Below are 23,540 nucleotides of genomic sequence, written 5' to 3' on the forward strand. Positions count from 1 at the left end.
ACCAGATACCATTAACTGGGATGAAACCTTTGGATAAGAAAGCTATCTTTGCCTCAGCGCCTGTTCTGCTTTATATTTGACTTCCTGATGTTGTGTAGTTTAATTTATATAATTCATTACCTTTCTTAATTTCTCAAATACCTGTTCTTTTGAAATGAATCCTCTTTCAATAAACAATAATGTTTATACAAAATATATTCATTTAATTAAAACTGAGTGAGCTCACAGTTCGCATTTTTTAGTGTCTCATTATTCATTCCAATAAAACAAAGCACATTTAATAATAATACATTTTCAGCTATTAAATATCTCAAAAAGCTGCAGAGAGCTGCAAAGAAATTAAGATCCTTGGAAAACAAAGAAGACTATGCAAGGATTCGAGTGGGGTGAAAATCTATGTGTTTGTGCTTGTATGCATAACTGCTTTCTTTAATACATGCCTGCAGGTTAAGAAGGATATTTAACAGGAAACAAATGTGACATTTATGTTAGTATATTAAAGCAGCACCAGAGAACATTCCCTAGTACTGAAACATGATTCTCTATGGCATTAAACTGCTATAACCGTCCCTGGAATCATTTTTGCCTGGACCAAATATGACTGTCCCAAATAATTCCCAGGCACAGTTGGAGACAGTATGAATCATGAAATATTCAAAATAGGCAGGTCTGGTACGATCATATTGTACCAGCTTTTCAAGAGCAAGCGGATTAAGATTCTTCAGGTATAGCAACCTGAAAATTCAGAATTGCATGACATTTACTGCTGTAAAGCTCACAAGGAGGATGCTGCCTCTTTATGTTCACACAAGGTCTTCTGCACAATGAAAGACTGGAGAAGGGACAGGGCAAGGACAAGTAACATAGACTGGCCTGCATCCACTGCCCAGGTCCAGTCCTCATTATCGCAGGTTTGCCTTGTAGAGCGATCGTTGCAGTGGTCCAGAAGAGAAGCAGGGTGTGAGTTAACAGTTAGAGAGTGCAGTGCTCAAGCCCAGCTCTTCATCTTTTTTATTTAGTGATGCACACATGCCCAGGCAGATTTCATTCCCCATCCCAAACAGCTTCATGTTAATCTATTTCAAAAAGACTAGAATTATTCTTAGAAATATGAGAAATAGAAGGTCTTGACACCGGAACTGGAGTAGTGTCCAAAGTTCCACCTGGGTGCTGTAATTTTCAGGTACAGATTTGAGCTACCAGCATATTACAAGTACCATTTTTCTTATCAACAACACAAATATGTAGAACCAGCATTTTGCTAGTCATCAGCGATCTCCAACAGCAAGTTTATTCCCAGGTGCTGCTTTTACAGAATTTACAATAATATCGCTGCTTCTGCTTCAGTCAAGACCGAAGAGTCAAGGGGCTTTGCTCAGAGAAAAGCATTGCAAGGAAGAAAATGAATAAACTGATTGCTACACACAGTAAGAGGGCTTGATGAAACATGTAATTAAAGCAAGCAGGCAATTCCTTCATCAGCATTGTTCTTGTTCTAGCAGATAATACTAAAAATTTGTCAAACATGCATTCAGAAGTCTATTGTCTATCAGCAAAGGATACTTTTTGATTTGCTGCCTCTTAGACAGTTGAACTGTATAGCGTAGAAATAACAAAAGGTTCAGATCACTTGCTGAACCAGAACCCTGCAGAGTACGTGATGGATTGAAACTGTCATCTCTTTTTCTCCAATTCCATTGCACTCTCTGGACTAAAGAAAAAAACAGTCGATGAAAGGAAAGGACTCTGGCTTTAACAGGAAAGTAAGTCAAGACTGCATGTGCTACTCTTTGGGAAGGGAAATTCTTTCCATAAATTACTTATCATGACATATATAGGCACCAGCTAAGGTGAAGGTATTTTGATGCTAGCTGCTGTTCAAATTCATAACAAGAGAGAGGAAAAGCTTTCAGTGCAAATAAATAGACAACAGAATCACAGTGATACACAAAAAAAATACACAGTGGTAGAAAAAGAAAAATTAGTTCTTGGCTTGTGAGAGAAATCCTCATGTTCCTGTTGAACAAACTGGTGATGCCTGGGTACACTTAATGGTGCCATGCAGAAGTACAGGACAGGATGCCATACGAGCACAACATTGAGTCAAGGCTATGTAACTCAGAACAAGAACCGGTCTGAGCACCGGTGGTGAGGTCTGAGATGGTGGAGGCCCCATCCCTGGAGACATTCAAGGCCAGGCTGGACGAGGCTCTGAGCAACCTGGTCTAGTTGAAGATGTCCCTGCTCACTGCAGGGGGGTTGGACTAGATGGCCTTTAAAGGACCCTTCTGACCCAACACATTCTATAGTTCTATGATTCTAATAACTTTATGGAGACTTTTCAGTTGCGATGTTATATTGAGTCAAAAACCACACTAAGGACTTTAGAACAGCACACTATTTTATAAATTAAAACATTTCAGTCAAAGCCCATAAATAGACAACATTCACAATCTGACCAACTCCCTGAAATACATAATGACTTGGTACATTGCCTCAAATACTTTTTAGATTATATTTAAACCCAAAGCAATCAGTCTTATTATTTATTCCATAAATTTCGCATGCCAGGCAAAATGCTGATCTTTGAATTCAGAGCATCTTCTCACACACCCATGCAGATTAACAAAATAGTTTCACTCCAAATGTCACCATCACAGTTTTTAAAGGACAGCAAAAATAGCCATTGGGCATATGAAGTCTAACCCATGGTTCTCCAGAGGTGTGGTGTGTAGAGGACAAGACTATAATAAATTCCACCAATAGAAAATCACAATGCACAAGCCTCCACTCATCCCATTTTGAGAAGCATTTTTCATTAAAAAAAAAATCAAACAAGTTTTTTCTTATAAAATGTTTATCTATTTTTATGGAGAAAACTGGAGGAAAATGGTATAAAAATATTTTTCACAGTAGTGCAGAGAACAAACACACAAAAAGTCTCTCAAACGTTGTCATAGTTCTAGTTATGATTTTTTTTACATTCCTCTACAAAATTGTGAAGTAATTACTCATTTCTTACTTATGTAATGAAGCTAGTAGCACCTCTCCCATGATCATATCAAAATGACATATTTATAGCCAGAGAGAAACCATCATCTTATGAGAAGTTATTAACATGATTGATTTGAAGAGCCATTTTATACAGCAAAATTCAGTCATTTCTACTTGACATATTTAGGACAAATCAACTGCTTACAAATGCAAACACTGTTTTGAGTTATTGCTATATTCCATAGTTTGCTTGTGCTTGAAATTTAGCAGTGTCTGCAGAAATACTTATTCCCTTGAGATCACCTCGCTGTGTTCTCACTTCTGATATGAGGAACTTCAGGCCTTGTGCTCCCCACTGAACTTACACTAACAACAGGGGAAGGTAACAGGTCATGACCATCAACCATGAAAGGCAGCCTAGTACAAGGGAGACCAGAGGTCTGGGAACTAAAATAGGCACCATGGCTGGCCACCAGCACAGCATGACAGCTTTCAGTCCTTTGGTCCCCTAGTAGTAAAACGATATTTAATTTGTGAAGCGTTTCAGGGCCTGTGGATGGCATGTTGTGAATAGCATCTAGGGTATATTAAATACTCAGGTCTAGAAATTTTATCAGTGAAACAGTTCATCTTAAGCACCATTGCTATTTCTGCACTTCGTTTCTGTTAATCCTGTACTCTTCTCTTCCTTCTTCACCTAGACATTTGATAGTCTCCTTCCTTCCCTCTTGCTAAGAGTCCTCTTGGCATTCCTATCCAATCTGTAAGAGTTCACTCCCGCCCTTCCACAGCCCACCTGCTAAAATCCATGATGAAACTGCTGCAAGTGGCATTACGTAGCGCTCATGTCTTCGAACTGACATCGCAGCGAGACAGACAGGGCAGGGAGAGGGCTGCCAAATCTGGGCCGCTTTGTTCCAGGTTGTCTGTAGGCAGAGGATGGCAATGCTCCACTGTTTTAAGGACTCTGGCTACCTCTGGCCAGTTTTCTTTATGGACACGACCACAACATGTTGGAATACTACTTTCTGGGAAGACCTTGACATTTTTTTTCATTTCTCAGTACACACGCAGTGACACTGCCCGTTCTCCCCCAAAGTCTTCCATCTTGTGAGTAAAAACTCAGCTTTCATTTCAGTTATATATTAAAACTTAGGATCTACACATCTCGGTGAAGCCATGTATGTTACAAACATCAAATGAACTCCATGATTTGTGTAGGGAAACATACTGTAAGGTTCCACAGGGCCCATGCACATACAGCAAACGAATCCCTTGGGACTTGCACCTGTATTTTAGCTGGCAGCATAATTAGGTCCCATATGGGTAATGAAATGTAACGTGTCAGTATTTTGTAGGCTGAGATTTGTCACACGGAGGTGTTGGATGTAACACCCACTCTACCAACTGTTCAAGAGTAGAAAAAACAAAATCAGTTAAAAGCTTGTGTGTAAAAGAGAAATAGGAATCAGCCTTCAAGTTTCCACTTTTCCAGGCTCCCAGTGTCCTCTGTCTTTCTGCCTTCCTAGGGGAGGTATGCCAATCAAGGTACTTTTTCTCAGTAATGTTTCAGAGTACCTTCTGTAAGGGCACAAACCTGTGCATGGTTGGTAACAGAACACGTGCACGAACTATGTGTCCATGAGCTTCTCTGCCCTACATTACCAGTAGTGTCTGAGTGTTCCTTACTCTCTAAAGTATTGATCCTCACAACACTTCCACCACGCATGAAATGTGGGTGTTTGGAGCAAATGCTTCAAAGACACCCATGTGTGCCAATTCTCAGCCTACAAAATGCCAAACCATTATAAAATCATTAAGCAGGCCCCCTTGCAGATGGCAGGAGGCATGTCCACAGCAGGCTACAGAAGGGGCAGCAGGCACTCCCAACGTAGCTCTGATCTAGCCTGCGATCATTAACTCCACAGTGTCATGTCCCGTGCTGTACTTCCCAACGGACTGATCAGCTTCAGCACAACATTGTAATGGTACAGCCTGATGCAACCTTGGTGTATCTGAACCAGTCTCTCCACCATAAGGCATTGGTATGACCTCTACGATTTCATCAGGGCCATGTGGGTCCAGGACAGTACAGAACTGGGTCTGGTGATTTAATTTGACTCCCACTCCCAACTGGACAAGTTGCTTGGGGCTAGAAGAAGAGATAGTACTATGTTTCCAGCCCACAGAGATATAAGCTAACAAAATAGCAAAGGCAGATCCACAGCACAGAGCTGAGGACACAACAATCTTCTCTGTGGCTTATTGTGATGCGCACACCATCACATGTGGACGGAGAGGCTTCAGCATTGTCCTGACATGGTTATAAGCACCCATGGGTGACTGAGAGGCTTCTCAGCACGTGACTTCCCGGGTGAGCACCATTTCCATGTCACTCCTCACACCAGGGTGGTGCCTAAAGGCACCGTCTAGCCCTGCTGGAACAGCCTGTGAACAGCTCACATAGCAGAATCTGTCTGCATAAACTGTTGGTTGACTACACATGAATAATGCATAGAGCTGTAATAAAATCAGCTAGAGAGCAGGGAAAGAAAAGGACGATGTTAGCCTGGATGATTCAGACAGTTCTAGCTAACAAGCAAGAGGCCAGAGAGAGAGGGAGGGACAGGAAGGTCACACAATTGAAGAAACAGCCAAATAGGGAATAGTGGAGGAAAAGAGAAATTAATAAGTCTGCAGGTCAAGTGACCTTCACTTTTTCGATAGAACTCTACCACAGGATGTTGTTATAACTATGAAGCTTATGCTCCCTGGTTGAATCTTGCGTAGCTTACGAGAAGGAACTACATTCCTAGCCTGTCCTACTCGTTGCATAAGTTTGACTTTTGTACAGAATCCATAAAGTTGAGATCCCTGAATGCATTCTGTACCAGATGCTTCATTCTGAGCTACTTAGGCATGCTGATATTTATGCTTTTGCTTAAATGCCTTTGGATGAGGGGGAAAAAAATTACAAAAATCCCTCCATAGAAATTCTGTCTGAGTGAACAAAACCTTCAGCCCCATACCTGGTAAGATATAGAACATCTACATATCCCTTTCTTTTCAGTAGGCGTGGAGTGCCAAAAAAGAAGTTGAGTATCTAAATACCCTGTACAGTGGGCTTTCAAGAGAGAGTGATGCAAGTCAGCAGAGGAAAGCACTCTCTAAACCCCTTAAATTTGAGCTAGTCTCATACTTTCCCTTTACCGAAAGAAATAGGTCAGACAAATTGCCTGTCTTTTTGCATATGCATGAAAATGAGCAAGGTAACTTCACATCCCACAGTGCTGTTGGAAAGAAAAAAAACAAAGCCCTTTATATACATAACCATGACTGAAGACAGATGAGAAGCTTAGATGGGAAAGATAATATACAGTCTTTCATATTATCATTTTGGGCACATATCCTAATCTTTTTGAAAGCTTCTGTTAATGTGAGAAGGATTTGAATCCTGTATTTTTGTGTGGTAAAGATGAAAGAAAAAGGCAGAACTGCTTACCTATCAAATGCAGCCATAAGTTCTGTTCTACTCATAAAACCAAATGAGCAGCACCTGCATATTTTTACTAATTTTCCTCCCCAGACTTCTTTGGAAACCTGCAATAAAATTATTCTTTGAGCTGCAGGCTTTGGGGAAAAAGGGAAAGGAGATGAATCTCACTTCTCCCCCATCAATAGAAGGATTAGGATCCCTTTCCAAAATTCTTGCTTTTGTTCCTTTTCCGTGCCTATATATAGTTTCACTCACTTGCTGTCGGGATGCATCTATGCTGCCCGTTTGGCACAGCTCTGGGATCACAGACATCTACAATACTTTCTGCAAGCCAGGAAACACCCTCAAGAATATGCCAGCATGCTTCCTGACTGCTCGCTTGTCTTGCTTACAAAGACTGTCTTTGAGGCAGCCTGGTGGAGAGAAGGCGGATGGGACATGGTTTGGGGCTCTTTAAGTACGACAGGTATTTTAGCCAAGAACCTATTCCAATGCAATTGAGAATGAATTTGGGTATGAAGATTGTTGAAACTGATGAAAGTGAAATAGAGGAAGAATTTCAGCTTATTTTTCATTTTCAAGTCTTTGTCTGCAAATGAAAAAATGTCCTGTTTTTCATTAAATGCCCAATCTGGAAATTGAACAACCGTGATTTAAGACAAAATAATGCAAAACTGCTGAATAATATACCTAGTTACAATCAATTTTTTTAATGAGAATCTGGACTTTAAATCCTCAACTTTAAAAGTAATCTAGACTAAGTCTGGTTTCTCCAGGCGAAAGAACTTTAAAAATAGTGTGCAACTTTGATGGCCTTTATTTTAGCAAGGGCTCAGTCTGCATTGGTTGATAATCATGGTCTCATAAACCAAAAGTTTTAGAAATTTCCAGATCAGTGCATCCTATCTTATTCATATAATTATCTACCTGAATTTTTTTATAATCTTATTTTGACTGGGGAGGAATAAGAGGGGGGAAAAAAAAAGTTAAACCTAACCAGGGAGGAGAAGCAAGGAGTTAATGGAAGTAGTAATGGAAGTAGGAAGAGAAGAAAAACCCACTAAACTTTGAGGTGAGATAGTAAGCCAGATGGGCAAAAGATGAGTTATGACAAGATGGAGGCACATAACTGTAGAAGGGAAAAATAAGCAGCACATGTTTATGGGCCACCACTGTATTGGTTTTCTAATAAGGTAAGAAACAGCAGCCTGCATGCTGATCTATGGAAAACAATTTCCTGCCTGACTGCAAGTTGAAGAAGTAAATAGAGCATTGATCCTCTAAAAAAGAGCAAAAAAAGTGTACATGCCCTTAAAAAGGATTTGACAAAATTGGAAAGGTTTGTACAAGAATTATAAGAATAACTCAGCATCTGTAAAACCCACATTACAGAAGTGACTAAAGCACTTTAGTTTAGACAAAAGAAAGATTATAACAGTGTCTGGGAAGGGAAGCTCTAAGAACACATCAAGATAAAGGGGCTATAGGTTGGAGCAACACAGTAAGCACTTCATTTGAAGAAAGGATAAGCCACAGTCTGAACAGACTACTGAAAGGTGAAATCAACCCTGTCTCTACATGAAGTCCTTAAGTGAAGACGTTTTGTGTGTATCTTCATAAACAATATGTTTTAGCTAAAGCAATAACTACCAATGACTAGTTGTCATTTCATTACCTATCTTTCATAGCAAAGTTAAGATATGGAGACTTCTGTAATTTCAAATCAGGGAAAGGTGAACATGTTCTGTGACTCTGTCATGCTAGATCAACTGTAGTTTATATATACTTACTTAAAGCTTTAGGCACTCCAAAATAGCGATATTGGACAACTGGTTCACCTGCTGTAACTATCTTTTTCACAAAAAAACCTTGGTTCACCTGCTGTAACTATCTTTTTCACAAAAAAACCTTAGCACTGAGGTAAGATAATTTCCTAGATCCTGATCATAGTCTTCTCACTGCAATTTTTCACCTTTCTTTCGGCTGTACCTCTATTCATCTTCCTCCTAATGCCTGCAACATCATCTGGGAATTTAGAAGAAATCTATCTCAGGAGGAAAAGTTAAAAAAAAATAAAATCAAACCACAGGTAAGGTAAAATAAGAAGTATTTGACTAGAACGCAACAGACTGAGGAACAGATAATTTTCCTCATCCTTCCGCTGTTCTCAGCAGTTAGGTTGAATTTTGGTTGTGGGATTAATTCAGTGAGCTGGTTTACCAGACACCACAGATACTATCTTTCCAACTTGCCTTGTACATATTGCACTTCTAGCAATAGCCAATCCTAATATATTGTTTGTCTGCCCTTTGACAATGTAATTGATTTTATATGGAGGTTTCCACACATATCACCTGGATATATATCTGGCCAGCCACAAATGCTGCCAGGCACTTCCAGAAAAAAAAAAAAAAAAGTCAAACCCCTCAATTAGAGGAAACCTTAACTGTGGTTTTCTCCAGTCAGCATACTTAGAATGATGAGTTCAATTCTGTTAGTTCAAAACAAGCTTGTGATTTATGAATGGGATTGTCTAAAAATTCAGTTACCAAGGTAGATGGTAACTGTTCTCTTAATAAACTTCCCAATCACTTCTTTAATGCATTCACATACAAAATATTTATGTACAATACTCTGCATTACATCATGGTATGTCTCCACATCATCAGCAGCCTGAAATCAGATTTTAGTGAAATGGATGCAATTTTTTTCTCTGTCCAGTAGCTTCCAAATTAAATTAAAGCAAAGTCTATGATTTTTGGTTCACCTCCAAGATCACTGTCTCCTGCATGATTCAAGAACCACGCAGGCCTTTTGCCTTTCTTAGTTTTCAGACAAATCAGTTAGCTCTCTATAATACAGGAAGTGGTCTTTCATGTATGGATTCAACAAGGCCAAGTGCTGGGTCCTGTACTTGAGGCTCAACAACCCCATGCAGCGCTACAGGCCTGGGGAGGAGTGGCTGGAGAGCTGCCTGGCAGAAAAGGACCTGAACATGAGCCAGCAGTGTGCCCAGGTGGCCAAGAGGGCCAACAGCATCCTGGCCTGTGTCAGGAACAGTGTGGCCAGCAGGACTAGGGAAGTGGTTGTTCCCCTGTATTCAGCGCTGACAAGGCCGCACCTCGAATACTGCATCCAGTTTTGGGCCCCTCAATACAAGAAAGCCATCGAGGTGCTGGAGCGTGTCCAAAGAAGATCAACGGAGCTGGTGAGGGGTCTGGAGCACAAGTCTGGTGAGGAGCAGCTGAGGGAGCTGGGGGTGTTCAGCCTGGAGAAGAGGAGGCTGAGGGGAGACCTTCTCGCTCTCTACAGCTCCCTGAAAGGAGGGGGCAGCCAGGGGGGTCGGGCTCTTCTCCCAAGGAACAGGCCACGGGACAAGAGGAAACGGCCTCAAGTTGTGCCAGCAGAGGTTTAGATTGGATGTTAGGAGAAATTTCTTCACCAAATGTGTTATCAGGCATTGGAACAGGCTGCCCAGGGAAGTGGTTGAGGCACATCCCTGGAGGTATTTGAAAGACGTGTAGATGTGGTGCTGAGGAACATGATTTATTGGTGGACTTGGCAGTGTTAGGTTGATGGTTGGACTTGATGATCTTAAAGGTCTTTTCCAATTTAAATGATTCTATGGTTCTATGACCAATATAAAAATCTCTTCTGCTCCCTAACTATACAGGAACTTTCTGATTTGGAAAAAACATTGTTTTAACTCCTGCACTATTAAGCTACTTACAATATGGTTTTGATGCATAAAGATATTGATAAATGCAGGACATTTTCATTTCCCTTGTTTAGATAGGAAATTAAATTCTAGTGTCAGGTGAAGTCTTTTCATACCTGGGGTCTTAAACTAGCACTCTGGAAAAGAGGGTTCTTGTCTTAGTTCTTCCAGTGATGTTGGGTAGCTTTCTTCTGTCTCTGTCCCCCTCTTCCTGGCTCCCATCACAATGGAGCCCTGATGTCCCCTGAATTCTCTATAACATGTTCAATATCAAGGAATATGAAATACGGTGGTGGTTTTTATCTCTCTCATATCAAACTGTACTAACTGCACCACATGTCGGAAAAATTATAACTTCACAAATTTATGATTTAAGTTTCCTGTCACTAGATAACATGCATGGAAAACAAAAAAATCTATAGGTTCAAGAATAAGAAAGAAGACTAATACAGCGGATGCAAAAGTACCACAAATCTTCACAAATAATGAATAATGGGACCTGGTTCATCAGCCCCTGCTTAGCTATTGGATTAATGAGATGTCAATGTATCCAAAAATGCTTAATTCATATACAGGATTGGTGGTACAGAAGACACGCCAAAAAAATTGGGATGGGGGAGGACCTTCCACATCTTCCCTGAGTAAAACACCTTTTATCAAAATTGTCAAAGAACATTAATATTTGTGCAAAAAATTTAAAAGTTCACAGATTTTTTGAATGAAGTTTCCATTTGACTTATAAAGTCACCTTTTATCACCTTTTTTAATACAACCACAAGACAAGCAGTTTATTTTGACTGACTTCTGAATCCTATCATAGCTTTAATCACTAAAAGATGTTATTTTGGTTTTTGATTCTGACTTGGGGTAAAAAATACCTCAAGAACCTTTTTTTTTTTCAGTTATATGGAATATCTGCTTTCGAGCCACGTCTGTAGCAATTGTTTGTTTATCTCAAAGACAAAATATCAGGGGGATACAGAAAAGTGAACCGCTGTTACTAACCATGGTCGTCTGATGGCATATATTAGAAGGACCATCTTTCATAAAACTGGTCTGGCCCAGCAGGCACTGTGCAGTGAAACCTAGTTTCCTGAAAGATTTCCAAATCTCATCAACTTGATAAATCCCTCCCTGATTGAAGAGGTGCACCCTGGGGATGGGGACAAGAACTGTGCCATTTCTAGGCTTAAGGCAAAAGAAAAATTTAAGATGAGGCTGGGAGATGCTGGACTCCTACTGTCTTGTCTCAATGAAGGCAAGCTTCATGACACTCCAACTTTCATTGAGCAGCCGTAGAGTCTAAGTGAGGGAAAAAGTGATGTTTAAACACTTAGCCCCTAAACAAAAGAAGCAAAGTGACATTTTGAAGAACGAAGTGTCCTGGTTTTAGGTAAGTCCACCTTATATCATTCCTTTCAAAGTGATTTTTTAAGAAACTTTAGAATAGTACACCTCCTTGCTCACCGTCCCTTTGCTGTCTCATGGTATTTCCCCTAACAATCTTCATCTCCATTAGACTCCAGAGTCTACACGACATTTTGTATTTTTCTGTCTGTCAAGATACTTCACAGTGGGTATGTCTGGCCTGAGCAGTCTGCCAGGAATGTTAAAGTTTGGTTTAGTCTGTTTAGTCAGTCACTGCAGAACAAAGTAAACATTAACATGGTGGTACTTCAGTTTTCTGTCTCAGTACTCCCAGCTGATTGGTAGCATTTGCTCACTTTTCACCATTGTGATGCTAGGATAAATATTTGAAATTGGGAAAAAAATGGGGGGGGGGGGGGCAGGGGGAAGCCACCTCTGTTATAGATGTCAACATTCAATAAAAACGAGCAAATATCTCATCAGGGTAAGACTGGAACTGAGTTTCCATTTCCCATATGTTCTTTCAGATGAGAGATATTCTTTATTTTTGCTACAAGATTAAAGTGATTGAGAGCATATTAAATTGTGAACTTCCTTATCTCAACGTTTATGTTTGAAACAGTTTAAAAGTCTCAAAAAATAAAAACTAAAAGTCATTTCAAAAATAAAAAGACCCAAGTAATTATTTTTCCCAAAGGCAAAAATTAAACTTTGTTGAAATGTAACATTCTCCAGTCTTCAGAAAGGACATTCTTCAACTTTCAGAAACAGATTTTTAGAAATGAATTTTCTTTGAAGTGGAAAATATTTTCATGGACTAGAAAGGACCTTTTTGGGTCCTTTTTCTGTTTTTATGTGTTTTTGTTATGTGTTTTATGTTATGTGTTTATGTTTTTATGTGGTTTTTTTCTGCATATAAAGCATGAAAATCTATCACTTATGCTTAAAATAAAATTAATATAATTTCAATCATATTATTTTGTGAAAAGTAAATATTTCTATTTATAGTTTTTGTATCTAGAGGAGAAGAATCTAGAGTCTCAAAGAAAGTCTCCACAATGTCATACAAGTACAATTTGTTCAAAGCAGTAGGTTTAAGGTCAACTTGTTGCAGCTTTTTCGTTCATTTCTTCATCCTGTTCTCACAGACTATGACTAATTTTCATTTTGCTCTTTACTTGGTAGCAAAGGATGTAGGCAAAAATAGTCTTGTAACCAGGCACATTTGAACAAATATGAAAGGAAATGTGTGAAATAACCCTTGTCTGCAGGAAAAAAAAGTTCTGCTTTTGTTGTGCTTTCCTGGGTATATCCTAAGAAAATGAATGTGAACCACCTCTTTATATGCACTTAGGATAAATTTAAATGGAGGAAAGTGATACTAAACAGAGAGGACACTGAGGATGAGTTTGATCAATGTTTACCTGCAGAGGTCTCTAAAGAAAATGTTAACAAAGTGGCTTCTTTCTTAAGGCTATGTTCAAAAGTAAATCACACCTTTTACATAATGGAGTGAAATTTATCCCTTGCCACCCCCAATAAATTTGGCCTACTGTGTTTTAGTTGTACCTCTGTGCAGTTCTATTTTTCCAGCATACATCACCTCTTCACTTCATTCAGAGTGGCAAAATAAATGGTTTCCAATGGCAATGAAAATTGCCTTTCAAATTATTAATTAATTTGCCTCCAGGCAAATTTTAAGCACAGACTCTCAGGGACTGATGCTGTTTCTGACTAGGAAGGCTTGATCCAAATGTCAGTCTAGTCAACGGGGGAGTATTGACTTCAAATGGGCTTTCAACGAGGCCTTCAAACTGCAATGATGGGAGAAGAGAAAATTGTATATATTTTTCTCTGATGTTTCAAAAAGACCAGAGAATCCTTACATATGGGAACTGAGGTAAACAGACAGTTCTTCATCTCTTGCAGCAGACAGACAGCTTCTCCCTGGTTTCCCCGACCATTTCCGATTAGTTGTGGTGCCAAGTGGTTAAGCAAGAAAAGGTCGAGACAAAAGGCCAGGAGTGCCTGAGCTGCATGGCCCACCTGCATGCCAACCATCACCACCCAAAATCCGGATAAAGGCACAAATTTTTCTCTCTACACCCTTCTAAGTGCATTAGTTCACCCAGGTGGATAATAGATACATGAGCTAAAATGGATCCCTGGGGGACTAAACCAGGGGGCTTCTCTCTGCTGGGCTACTTTGCCTCAGAGGGAGGCACAGACTGATCTCTCAGCAGCATTATTGACTTGCTGCAGGTCTGCCAAGTTGGTTTGAGAAGGGAAAGTTGGTTTAAGTTTAAAGAATGTTTGTTTAAGCTCTGGTCCTATCACAGTGGTGGGAAAAAAACATCCGTAAGGCCAGTTGAAAGAATTAGATCGGTATGCAAACTTCAAATAAAATGGTCCAGCACACCCTGCATGCCTGTTGTAGCAATCCATAAAGGTGAAGGCACTTGCTTCAGGCTATCGGTTGATAGGTCCTCGGTACAAGGAGTTTCCCATCACAGTTTCCCTCTTTGTCTGCTCACTCCTACTTTCCTGCTACACAGTGACCAGAACTGCTGAGGCTTTTTTAAAAAGTGCCCTGATGGTGGGTGAAAAAGGTTTTAGTTTAAAGCCAGATAGGGTTAGCGTAGAGCCCCACAAATAATCATTAAATGCAAGAAAGAGTTGGAGGGTGGGGGAAGATGCCAGTATCATTCCTGACAGAGCCGAGCAAGGGGAGTTACAACCTAAGACTACCGAAGACTTGCAAAGATTCTGATTGGCATATGTAAAATACACTGCAGTAAGTGGAGATGACTGTTGCTTTATGAGAAATATCCTTAATTTTTTACTCGTACCTCCTGTTAATTGGATTGCAGAAACTTCCTCCTCAAAACTACAAGGGCTCCACTGACAATAGGGTTTGATACCTTCCAATTCTTAGGAAAAAAATTTACTCTTAGTAAATTTTAGTACTACTTGTACACCCGAAAGCGTTGCCTAGACTAAACCATGATGCTAAATATGTCAAAGGAGCAAAGGTTATGAGAGCCTCTTAGAATTTTTGCATATTTTATATCTGGAGGCCTTGAATAAGGATTTAACAACACAATTTCAGATCAACCTCCCAAAATATTAATCCACTGTAGACACAGATAATTAGTAAGTGCAGAAGGAAAGATTCCAATAAGAAGCTTTTTATTGTGAAGCTATTTACTTCTGCCAGGTTTTTCTTATACTAGACCAAAAAGAGACCTATAACTTTATCTGCTGATGGAACTACCAAAACAATGAAATAACCAAGCTCTTTCTGCCTCCTCTTTTTCCCTAGTCCAGCTTTGAAAGAGAGGAGCCTCCCTTTCCTTGGAAATCCTTCCCAGAAACCAAAGTTCGTATTTCAGGACAGTCTGGCTAATGCAGGAAGATTAGCTAATGAATGTAGATGGCCAGAATTACTGGAGGTGCTGAAAGAAGGACCACTCTCAATGGGTGGGCAAAATCCTGTTGATAAAAATTGCAAGGAATGTGATTCAACAACTATTTTTTTTTCTATTTTGAAATATTACCTATGAATGTAGGACACTAAGTAGAGGGACATACTCAGAATGTTTACAAGTAAACAGTTACTATATTAAAATGAAAAATAATTACAAAAGTAAAAATAATATACATAAATAATATCTCTTTTGCTTATTTACTTAATTCCTTTCCCTTAGCACTCATCTATAGGGGTTTTTTACGGTGTTCTTTCAAAAATCTTTCTTTTACTGGAAGAGATAAAATCCGACAGAATCTTTGGAAAGTGCCCAGAATATCAGACATTGTCACGTTTCAAAGAGATACCTTGACCAGTTTGTATTTTTCTATACCATTATAAATACCATCTGTTCTATTGTTAGAAAACATTCGTGTGACATTTTTTAACTTGAGAGCATATTCATCATCATGACCAGATTATGCAAATAGATGATAGGGTGATAAGGTTCCTAGAAGTCAAGTTTAATGTTTTTGTTCACTGATGCCCAGTTATATTGCTGTAAATATGCTATGAATGATACGAGGCCTCAGGTATTAACAACCTACCACCTATCTTGTCCTCTTTAATAACGACAGAAGTAGGCACATGTTGTACTGGATGTATCATTCATCATTTCTCCTTCTTCACACTCAGCTCCTCTGTCATTTACTACTCGTCTTGCCCATAGCAGCTATCTCCAGCTTCAACCCTTGTGTCCCTATTCCCTTCTTTCCAATGCGCAGTGCAAAGTTCCTCTGCCATAAGATTAACATACCATATGTTACCATCTGCTCCAAACAGAGAGTCCACGGGAAGTGGTAAAAGTAAGTATTCTCACTCTGTGCAGAATCAGACCTTGACATAAGCTTGAGAATTCCCATACTGAATATATGAGCATCCCTTCTCAATAAGCAGAGGTGTAAATGTTGTTTCATAACAAAAATTAGACGAGTCATCAAAAAGAGTGAAAATATAAAATCTTCTGCTAATCTGATGCATCAACAGCATTATTTTTGACCATGATGTTATTCATACATATTTGTGAAGTGAAGGCTGCACACCAAGCCATGCCAAAGGCATTGGCTGGCACAGAATACCTTCACTACATGATGTGACGTAAAGTGATTTATACACTGTTATACTAAACCCCTAATATATTCATGCATCCCCATACAAAAAGGGGCTGTAGTTATTTACCAGATTTCATTACCATGATGGAAACATGATTGCAACAATCTGCATGCAAATTCTAACTTATTTTTTGTTTTTCATACTGCAGAACGAGCTCTCTACATATCTGTAGGAGGGAAAAGATCTCTACATACTAGAATTGGACCAGCATCTCCCCAAAAAGGGCTTTGAATAGTATAAAGTCTGCCAGAGAAGCATACTCAGTGTGTGGGAAGGACAATCTGCTCTCTATTGGTTGTAATAAAGCCAGCAGCATCTGCTGCTGTTCAGCAATGCCGCCACCACTACTCAATCTCTTAATAACATTTTTCATTCCCAGACCATATTCTGAGCCTTCCATTCGGAGTTTGTCTGTTTGAACAGAGGCAAACCAGTGAGATCCTAAAATTCATCACATAACCTAATTCCAGAAAACTCATTAAATGGTGGTGTCATTAGACAGGGGCTGGTGAAACCTGCTCTTAAGGCAGCATGAAATTCTAGTCGTTTATAGGAAGATGAATTCACTCAACTCTGTCAATAACGAAATCAGGTAAGCTCTTCCATAGCATTTCCTTTTAATCATATACTCTTCTGAACACTGAGTAAAAAGATTAAGCTCTAACCAAACTAATAACAAGAGGAAAGCAATTTAGCACACAGTTCTGATTTTCTGGACACCTGATGGAGCATAAATGTGTGAAGAAGATTCGAGGAGACTTCCTTTGCTCACTCCCAAAACCAATGGCCAGATGCAGAGCAAGAAGTGGGTGCAATACTCCATGGAGTACTATAAAAAGAATAGAAACAGTTCTGCTCTCAAGGAGCTGGAACAACTTTCATTCAAATATTAGGCAGTATTACTTGTTTTCTAATATTCGTGCCTCTGTGGCACAGATATTAAGCAGGAACACATTCTGACTCAGCTACAGTTTCAAATGATGATTTAGTTCTTCTGCACTAGGAAGGCCAGACACTTTCTCATTTCCCATTTGATACTAATACAGTCAAAATGATTATTCTACATAAATACGCTAATTGTTAGATAAAGAAAAATAAATAAATGTCAACTAAATTAAATTAAGGTCATTTAGGAGACTTCAGAGTAAGCACTTCTGGCAACAAGTGGCCCTAGAGCACACACAATCCTGTATTTCAAACTTCGTTTTCAGCCGTTATCAACATGATGCTACTTCAGCCCCATAGAGAATGTGAAGTCACTATTAAGTAAAGTAAAAGTCTATCCTGTTGACAACTGACTGGAAAAGAAACAACAGCTTCAAACTGTCATCATCTATTTATTTGACACAACAAAGTGGTTTGAAGGCATTCTTATATGGAAAAAAAAATAACCTCTTACCTTCAGTATGTACAGCAGAAACATAGGTCCAGTTATAGCGCTTGACAATGTCCACCATAGCCCGTGCTTGCTGCGCATCAGATGGCACAACTCTCATAAAATACTTGAACAGAGTTTTGTCGCTTAGGTCCATGCTTGTGGCAGAATAAGCAATCTGAGGTATATTGAAAAGCTGCAACAAGTTCTGGACCTGGATTGCAACTGAGCTAGAACCAGGTCCAATGACACCGACAATGGGTTTCTTGGAGCGGAAAGACGACGAAGATCCATCCACACATCGCACCATCCCTTCCTCTTCTTCTGATGAAATAAGAGAGTCCCTTATAAACTCAATGCTCTGCTCCAGAGCCACAGCAGAATGCCAGCAGGAGTCCCTTATTTCACATCCTAGCGTTATATTTGGCAACAGTGTGGGGTCCAAATTAATTCTGTCAAGGGTATGTAGCATCGCCTCCACTCTCTGAATGCCATACTGCTCTCTTACCTCTCCACATTTCCTCTCATGAACCTTGTCAACAGTTGGTTGATGGTGGACAGAGAATAGAGCTCCAATGATAATATCACCAGGCATGTGTGCAACCACCCTTCTTTCATTGGCCTGTGCAGAAACCAAAAGCCCAAAGTTCCCACAGACATCTTCCTTCAATAACAGGATTGCAAGGAACAGCAAAAGGACCATTTTAAGAAATGGTTTAGGCTGGTAGAGACAACATGATGGAACAAAACCGGAAAGCTGGTGAAAAGCAGTTATCAAATCTTTTGGATAAAAGGAGCCCGATGCTGATGGTTAACCAGGAGTTTGCGTATATTCTCTAAGGAGTCACCATCGTCTCCAAGTGGACGGCTATGCAGAGCTGCACATGTGATCATAATCCTCATAACCTTAAAAAATAAATAAATAAGAGAAAAAGCTTTAAAATTAGTTATTAATTCAGCTTTGTAATCTGTTCCAAAATTCCTACTGCTGTCAATGACTGCAATGCATTGTCTCCTGTACACACTTGCCTCCGTCATGTTTCAAGCTGTAAAACTTTGCTGTACTTCAGTGTTTCACCATCTTAGGCTTGTACTTCTGCTGGTATAAATCGATGCCTTTCTCTTTGACACTCTTGTTTAAAAACTCTTTTGGGAAATGTTTTCAAAAGCACAAAAAACAGACAAGTATTTAATTCCAAAGAAGAAAGATGTTGCCATTTCTAATGTGCGTCTTCAAAATCAACTCCATTTACTTTCAGGTGCTTTCTCTATCACAAATGCGTATGTCACACTAATGTACCTTGGGCTGGACTATGTTATCAATCACAGCACTAGGAAACTGCTGTTGACAAACAGAGCTGTTCCTGAAACATCCTAAGCAATGCAGAATCTGTTTCTTCAAATCTGTAAATCTGTTGGGTTTTTTTTGTAAGCCACAACATGAAACAAATTAACTTTTAAAATAAGTTCTGATTAAGAAAACTGATTTTGTTATTTGTATGTGTTTTAAGCAGTGAATATTTCAGCAGAGGAACAATTCTAAAACAGCAGTGCAGTGAATTTCTTTTCATCTTTCTATATCTTCAAACCAAAGATCACCAATAAGCAATTCAACAAATCCTGGTACTGTGGGCACCTATAAATACTTTGCTGATTGAAAGAAGTCAACACAGAGACTATCCAGATGCGTTACTGTCTAAAATATTTGATCTGTTATGTTTGCCAATAGTCTGCAATGCAATCTGCAGTCAGCTTTAGTGTTGATGAAGGATCAAAAAAAAAAAAAAAAGAGAAAAAGAATGAACAAAGATTCGTATCTTGGGCTGTGGTTAATGGAACTTGAAATTGTACTGGAAAGTGTTCTGTACCTAGCAGTGGATTTGCAGCAGGACGCTTCTAGTTTTAAATATAGTGCTTAAACAGTAGTTTGTCCAGGTCTTGATCCCTGAGCACATTAAATTATCATCTATTGCATTACACCTGCCGGTGGATCCATTCGTAGTACAGGAAGTTAAGCACACTCTTAAATCTAGGAAGATGCTGAGCTGCTTAATGAACCACATGCCCAGTTTCATTATTGACAATACAAATGCAAAATTCTGGGACAGAGCCTGACCTCGGTTCTACTGACATAAATCTTTTGATGCGATAAAAAAGAATATAGAAATTTCCATACATTTCAGATCCAGCAGTCATTTCTAATCCATTAACAATCATTGATAATGGTCAGATGTTGTAAAGTGACAGAAACCCTTGCCATAGGAAATCCACCTCTGCTTCTTTCAGCTTCAAAATCTAGCAGTATTTTAATCTTGAATTTAGCCCTCACAGCTAGGTCATTCAGTACAGTGCCACAGTGAAAGTCTGCCTGGTTCTGAAGATGAGACAGTCAAACCTAAAGCCACTCTTCTGCTTGAGGTTGGCCTTCTTTAATTACTATTTTACCTAGACATCTGTAAATTGTAAATTATTTACACAGAGGAAATCATACAATAGTTTTAGTGAATAATCCCAAATGAAATCCAAATCTTTAAAAAGAGAAAACATTGACTAGAAATGGGTTTGTCATATTAATCGCAATATTAATAGGTTCATGTAATATTAATTTCTAATAATAGAAAGTGTCAATAATGAAATAAGATTCAGACAACTGTAGAACACTTTTCGAAGTTTTTTCTAGTCTGTGAAGCGTTAGCTTATCAATACTGCAACCCTTTGCCACTAAGGAATAACAGCAGTTCAATTCAGGTTAATTAGTCTCTAATTACAGCATATCACTACTGCTTATGTCTTCCAATTGTTTTTTCTGTGACTCTGAAGATGATAATGTATAATTTGCAAAGAGTCCAACGGATGAATGACAGGGGATATCTCTGTACAGTATCACAGCTATTAAATGCCTATACCTTCAATTAATTTAATGTATTATCACTTAAAAAAATCTTTAATTATTTAAAAACTAATTAGCATTTGGAAAGAAATGGCACTTTTATTTAAAACCATGGATGCTTATTTTCTGAGCTTCTCAATTTAAGGCTACGTGTGCAGAGCACAAGTATATCTAGACAAATGCCAGCTCTGCCTTAGACTGTAACTGGATATACAATTAGACGCCTTTTTATAACCTAGCTGCCTGTGCAGCTGCACATGTACAAATAGAGAGAGTTCAGAGAATTGGGCGAGCTTATCAAACAACAAAAAAAAATCCAATCCCCATCCACCATTTTAATTCTACAACACACATCAACCAGGTTTCTCGTCAAGTTTAGTAATACTGTTCTTGGCCTTATGTCTATGGATTAAACAATTTCCACACAGCATATATGAGAAAGAGAGGGCATCAAGGCCATTTTTATCTTCTTCACTCCAAAGAACAGCTGTTTGCTCTTCTCTGTCTACAGTTGTATCTATCAGGATAAAATTACAGTGTAAAGAATGAAGTAAAGCTGAAGGTGTCCTTTATATTTCTGGTTCCATAATAGCAGGTCTCATAGCTAGGGGATTCCTAGGGCCCATAAGAAAGTTCTGAAAGCAATCAAATCCTTCCACTCCATAGCATTCAAGGGAAAAGAAGGGGCCAGATGCAGAATGTATTTGCTCCAGAATTAATGAACTTTCTTCACATATCCCACATACTAAAGTGAAAGTCAGTTGTGGATTACAGAGATGTTACTAATTACACCAAGAAAACTGCTTACGTTTTAGAGTATTAGGCTTAGGTCTCATATCCAAAGCATCCAAAGTCAATGCTTTCTGTGGGCTTTCGTGATGCAGTGAAACAACCTGGAATTTGTATTGTCATGTCTAAGTGAGCCTGCTAAATTTCAGTGGATTTGGATTTGTATAATAGAGATCTGGTTCTATGGGGCGACTCTTGCTCTCATAAACCTAAAAGCCACACAATGGTTGAGGTGGGAAAGCACCTCGGGAAGTTGTCTGGCCCACCCACTCTGCTTAAAGCAAGTTCAGCTAAAGCAGGTTTCTCAGGTTCATGTCCAGGTAGTTTTCTAATATCTCTGAGGATGGAGAGTCCACCACTTTTCTGGACAACCTTTTCCAGTGTTTGATCACAATCACAGTAGAAAGGGTTCTTTTTTATGTTTAAACAGAATTTCCTGTGTTTCAATTTGTGCTTATTGCCTGTCATCCTTCCACTGGATACAGCTGATTATGCCATGGTTAACACATCCCATTTTAGGCCAAAACAGCTGAGCAGAGAGCTGATAGACTAAGCACACTAATTACATTTCCTGGAGAACATCTTCCTGAAGAGATGGCCAAGGGTACTGTTCAAATATACAATTTTACTGTTCTTCTGTCCTGAGAGAATCACATACAAGCCATTCCACATTTTGATTACCATTCTTTCCTACTACAGGAAGCTTATAATTACAAGCAGGATGAGTACTAAAATAAAATTAAGCAAAATTTCATAAGCTTAACTATAACTCCTGTTTAAATTGTTAGGGATAACCCTAAAGGGAGTTTGATATGCTATAGCCTTCAGACTGAGAACAGAGGTAGCAGCAGCACCAAAGACAGTGAACTCTTGAATGCACGCATATAGTGATGGGAATTATTTCCCAATTAATAATTTATCTGCATTTACTTGTTTCCATTGATGGACAAGCAAATCAACATGCACAGCACTTAGGGTCAAATTTACTTTGCACACTGCTCAATTTCTTCAGCGTCAAGGGACTTATTCTTAATTTACTGCAACATAGGCAAAATGGAATCAGAAACTTAATTACTGGTCTATCAAGGTTCCTAGTTTATTTCAGCTATGAATCTAACTCTAAATTAATCCTGAAGTCACATGCTTTAACAACAGATGACAGACACTTTGGTCTCTGTCTTCTGGTGCACTGGCTGCACACTTGGAGCTACTGCAGAAGTATTAAGGCAGAAAGATAATTCTGCCTGTCTGTCCTTTGCTCAGTCTTGTCCTAGACAAAAATTTAAGGGCTACCCAGATGACTAAAGACACAGATCTGTTGAAGCACTGGACATACTCCTATGACCTCTGCTTTCTCTGTCAGTAAAAACTTTATGTCAGTCTCTGTCAGGAGAAATTCTCAGCTGTTCCTTTAGGGCAGAGTTCCAGCTACTTCATGTTGAGGTTTAACCGAGTAGAAAATGAGCATCTGCACTAGTCCATGAAACACCACGCAATTCTTAAAATTATTTATTTCAACTTCAAATGCAGGTGTATCTATACTTACAGTCTGCACAGACTAAATGAAATAAAAAGAGCCCTAGTATCAATTAAACCTTGATCGAAAATCAAACTATGAACAGCAGTTCACGAAGGGCTGATTTTCCACTACGTATGTGGCTGAGCGCTTTTACATGGGGCACGTCTCACTTTTCTTAAGGGCTTCCGCTGCCGCAGGTGTAACTGTGTTTAAACCTTAAGAATGAAACCCTTTCCCCCTGTGACTTACATTATTATAGCAGCGCCCACTAGTGACCCCAGAGTGAAGGACCCGTCTTTTTTGCAATCTGAATTCTCTTGGCTGAGTGGCTTTCAATAGGTAAAACACAAACTCAGCAAAGGGAAGGTTTTGATTTAGCGTGTTTTGTATCAGGGAAAAAAAATAATTAGAAGAGATAAATAGCAAAATTGTCCTTCAGGTTTCTTCTTTGTTACAATTTTGTAAATTTAAAGCCTATTTGTTCATATCTTCAGGCAGATTTAAATAATGAAAATAAATGTCGAATTCCTGAATCACAGGAAAGGCTGTGATGGAGTAAGAACATATGGTCCAGCCCAGGAAAGCACTCAGGAATATGGTCAGTGTTAAGCACATGAAGAGCGCTATTGGTCAAACATCTGCAAGACTTATCTAAAGTTTAACATCTCTTTAAAGGATTTTCCAGATCAGAGTAATCACAAAAACTTAGGCCCCCAAAATCCATTGATTTGTAGTGACAAATTTTACTTACA

The 23,540-nt window shown here is 39.1% G+C and overlaps 1 protein-coding gene across 11 annotated transcripts in view; it reads right to left on the bottom strand.

Annotated features, from left to right (window-relative positions):
* GRM5 (glutamate metabotropic receptor 5) overlaps window positions 1-23,540 on the bottom strand; it is a 290,564-nt gene that overhangs the window by 262,376 nt on the left and 4,648 nt on the right. For all 11 annotated transcript variants that reach the window (XR_012585219.1, XM_074572515.1, XM_074572508.1 and 8 more), the window contains one exon: window positions 17,615-18,496. Coding sequence is in view for 10 of the 11 variants with exons in the window: in XM_074572515.1 (XP_074428616.1) it covers window positions 17,615-18,293 (679 nt within the window). In the remaining variant the exon portion in view is untranslated. The remainder of the gene's footprint in view (window positions 1-17,614; window positions 18,497-23,540) is intronic.

Source organism: Larus michahellis, chromosome 1, assembly GCF_964199755.1.
Source record: "Larus michahellis chromosome 1, bLarMic1.1, whole genome shotgun sequence".
NCBI classification, from domain to species: domain Eukaryota; kingdom Metazoa; phylum Chordata; class Aves; order Charadriiformes; family Laridae; genus Larus; species Larus michahellis.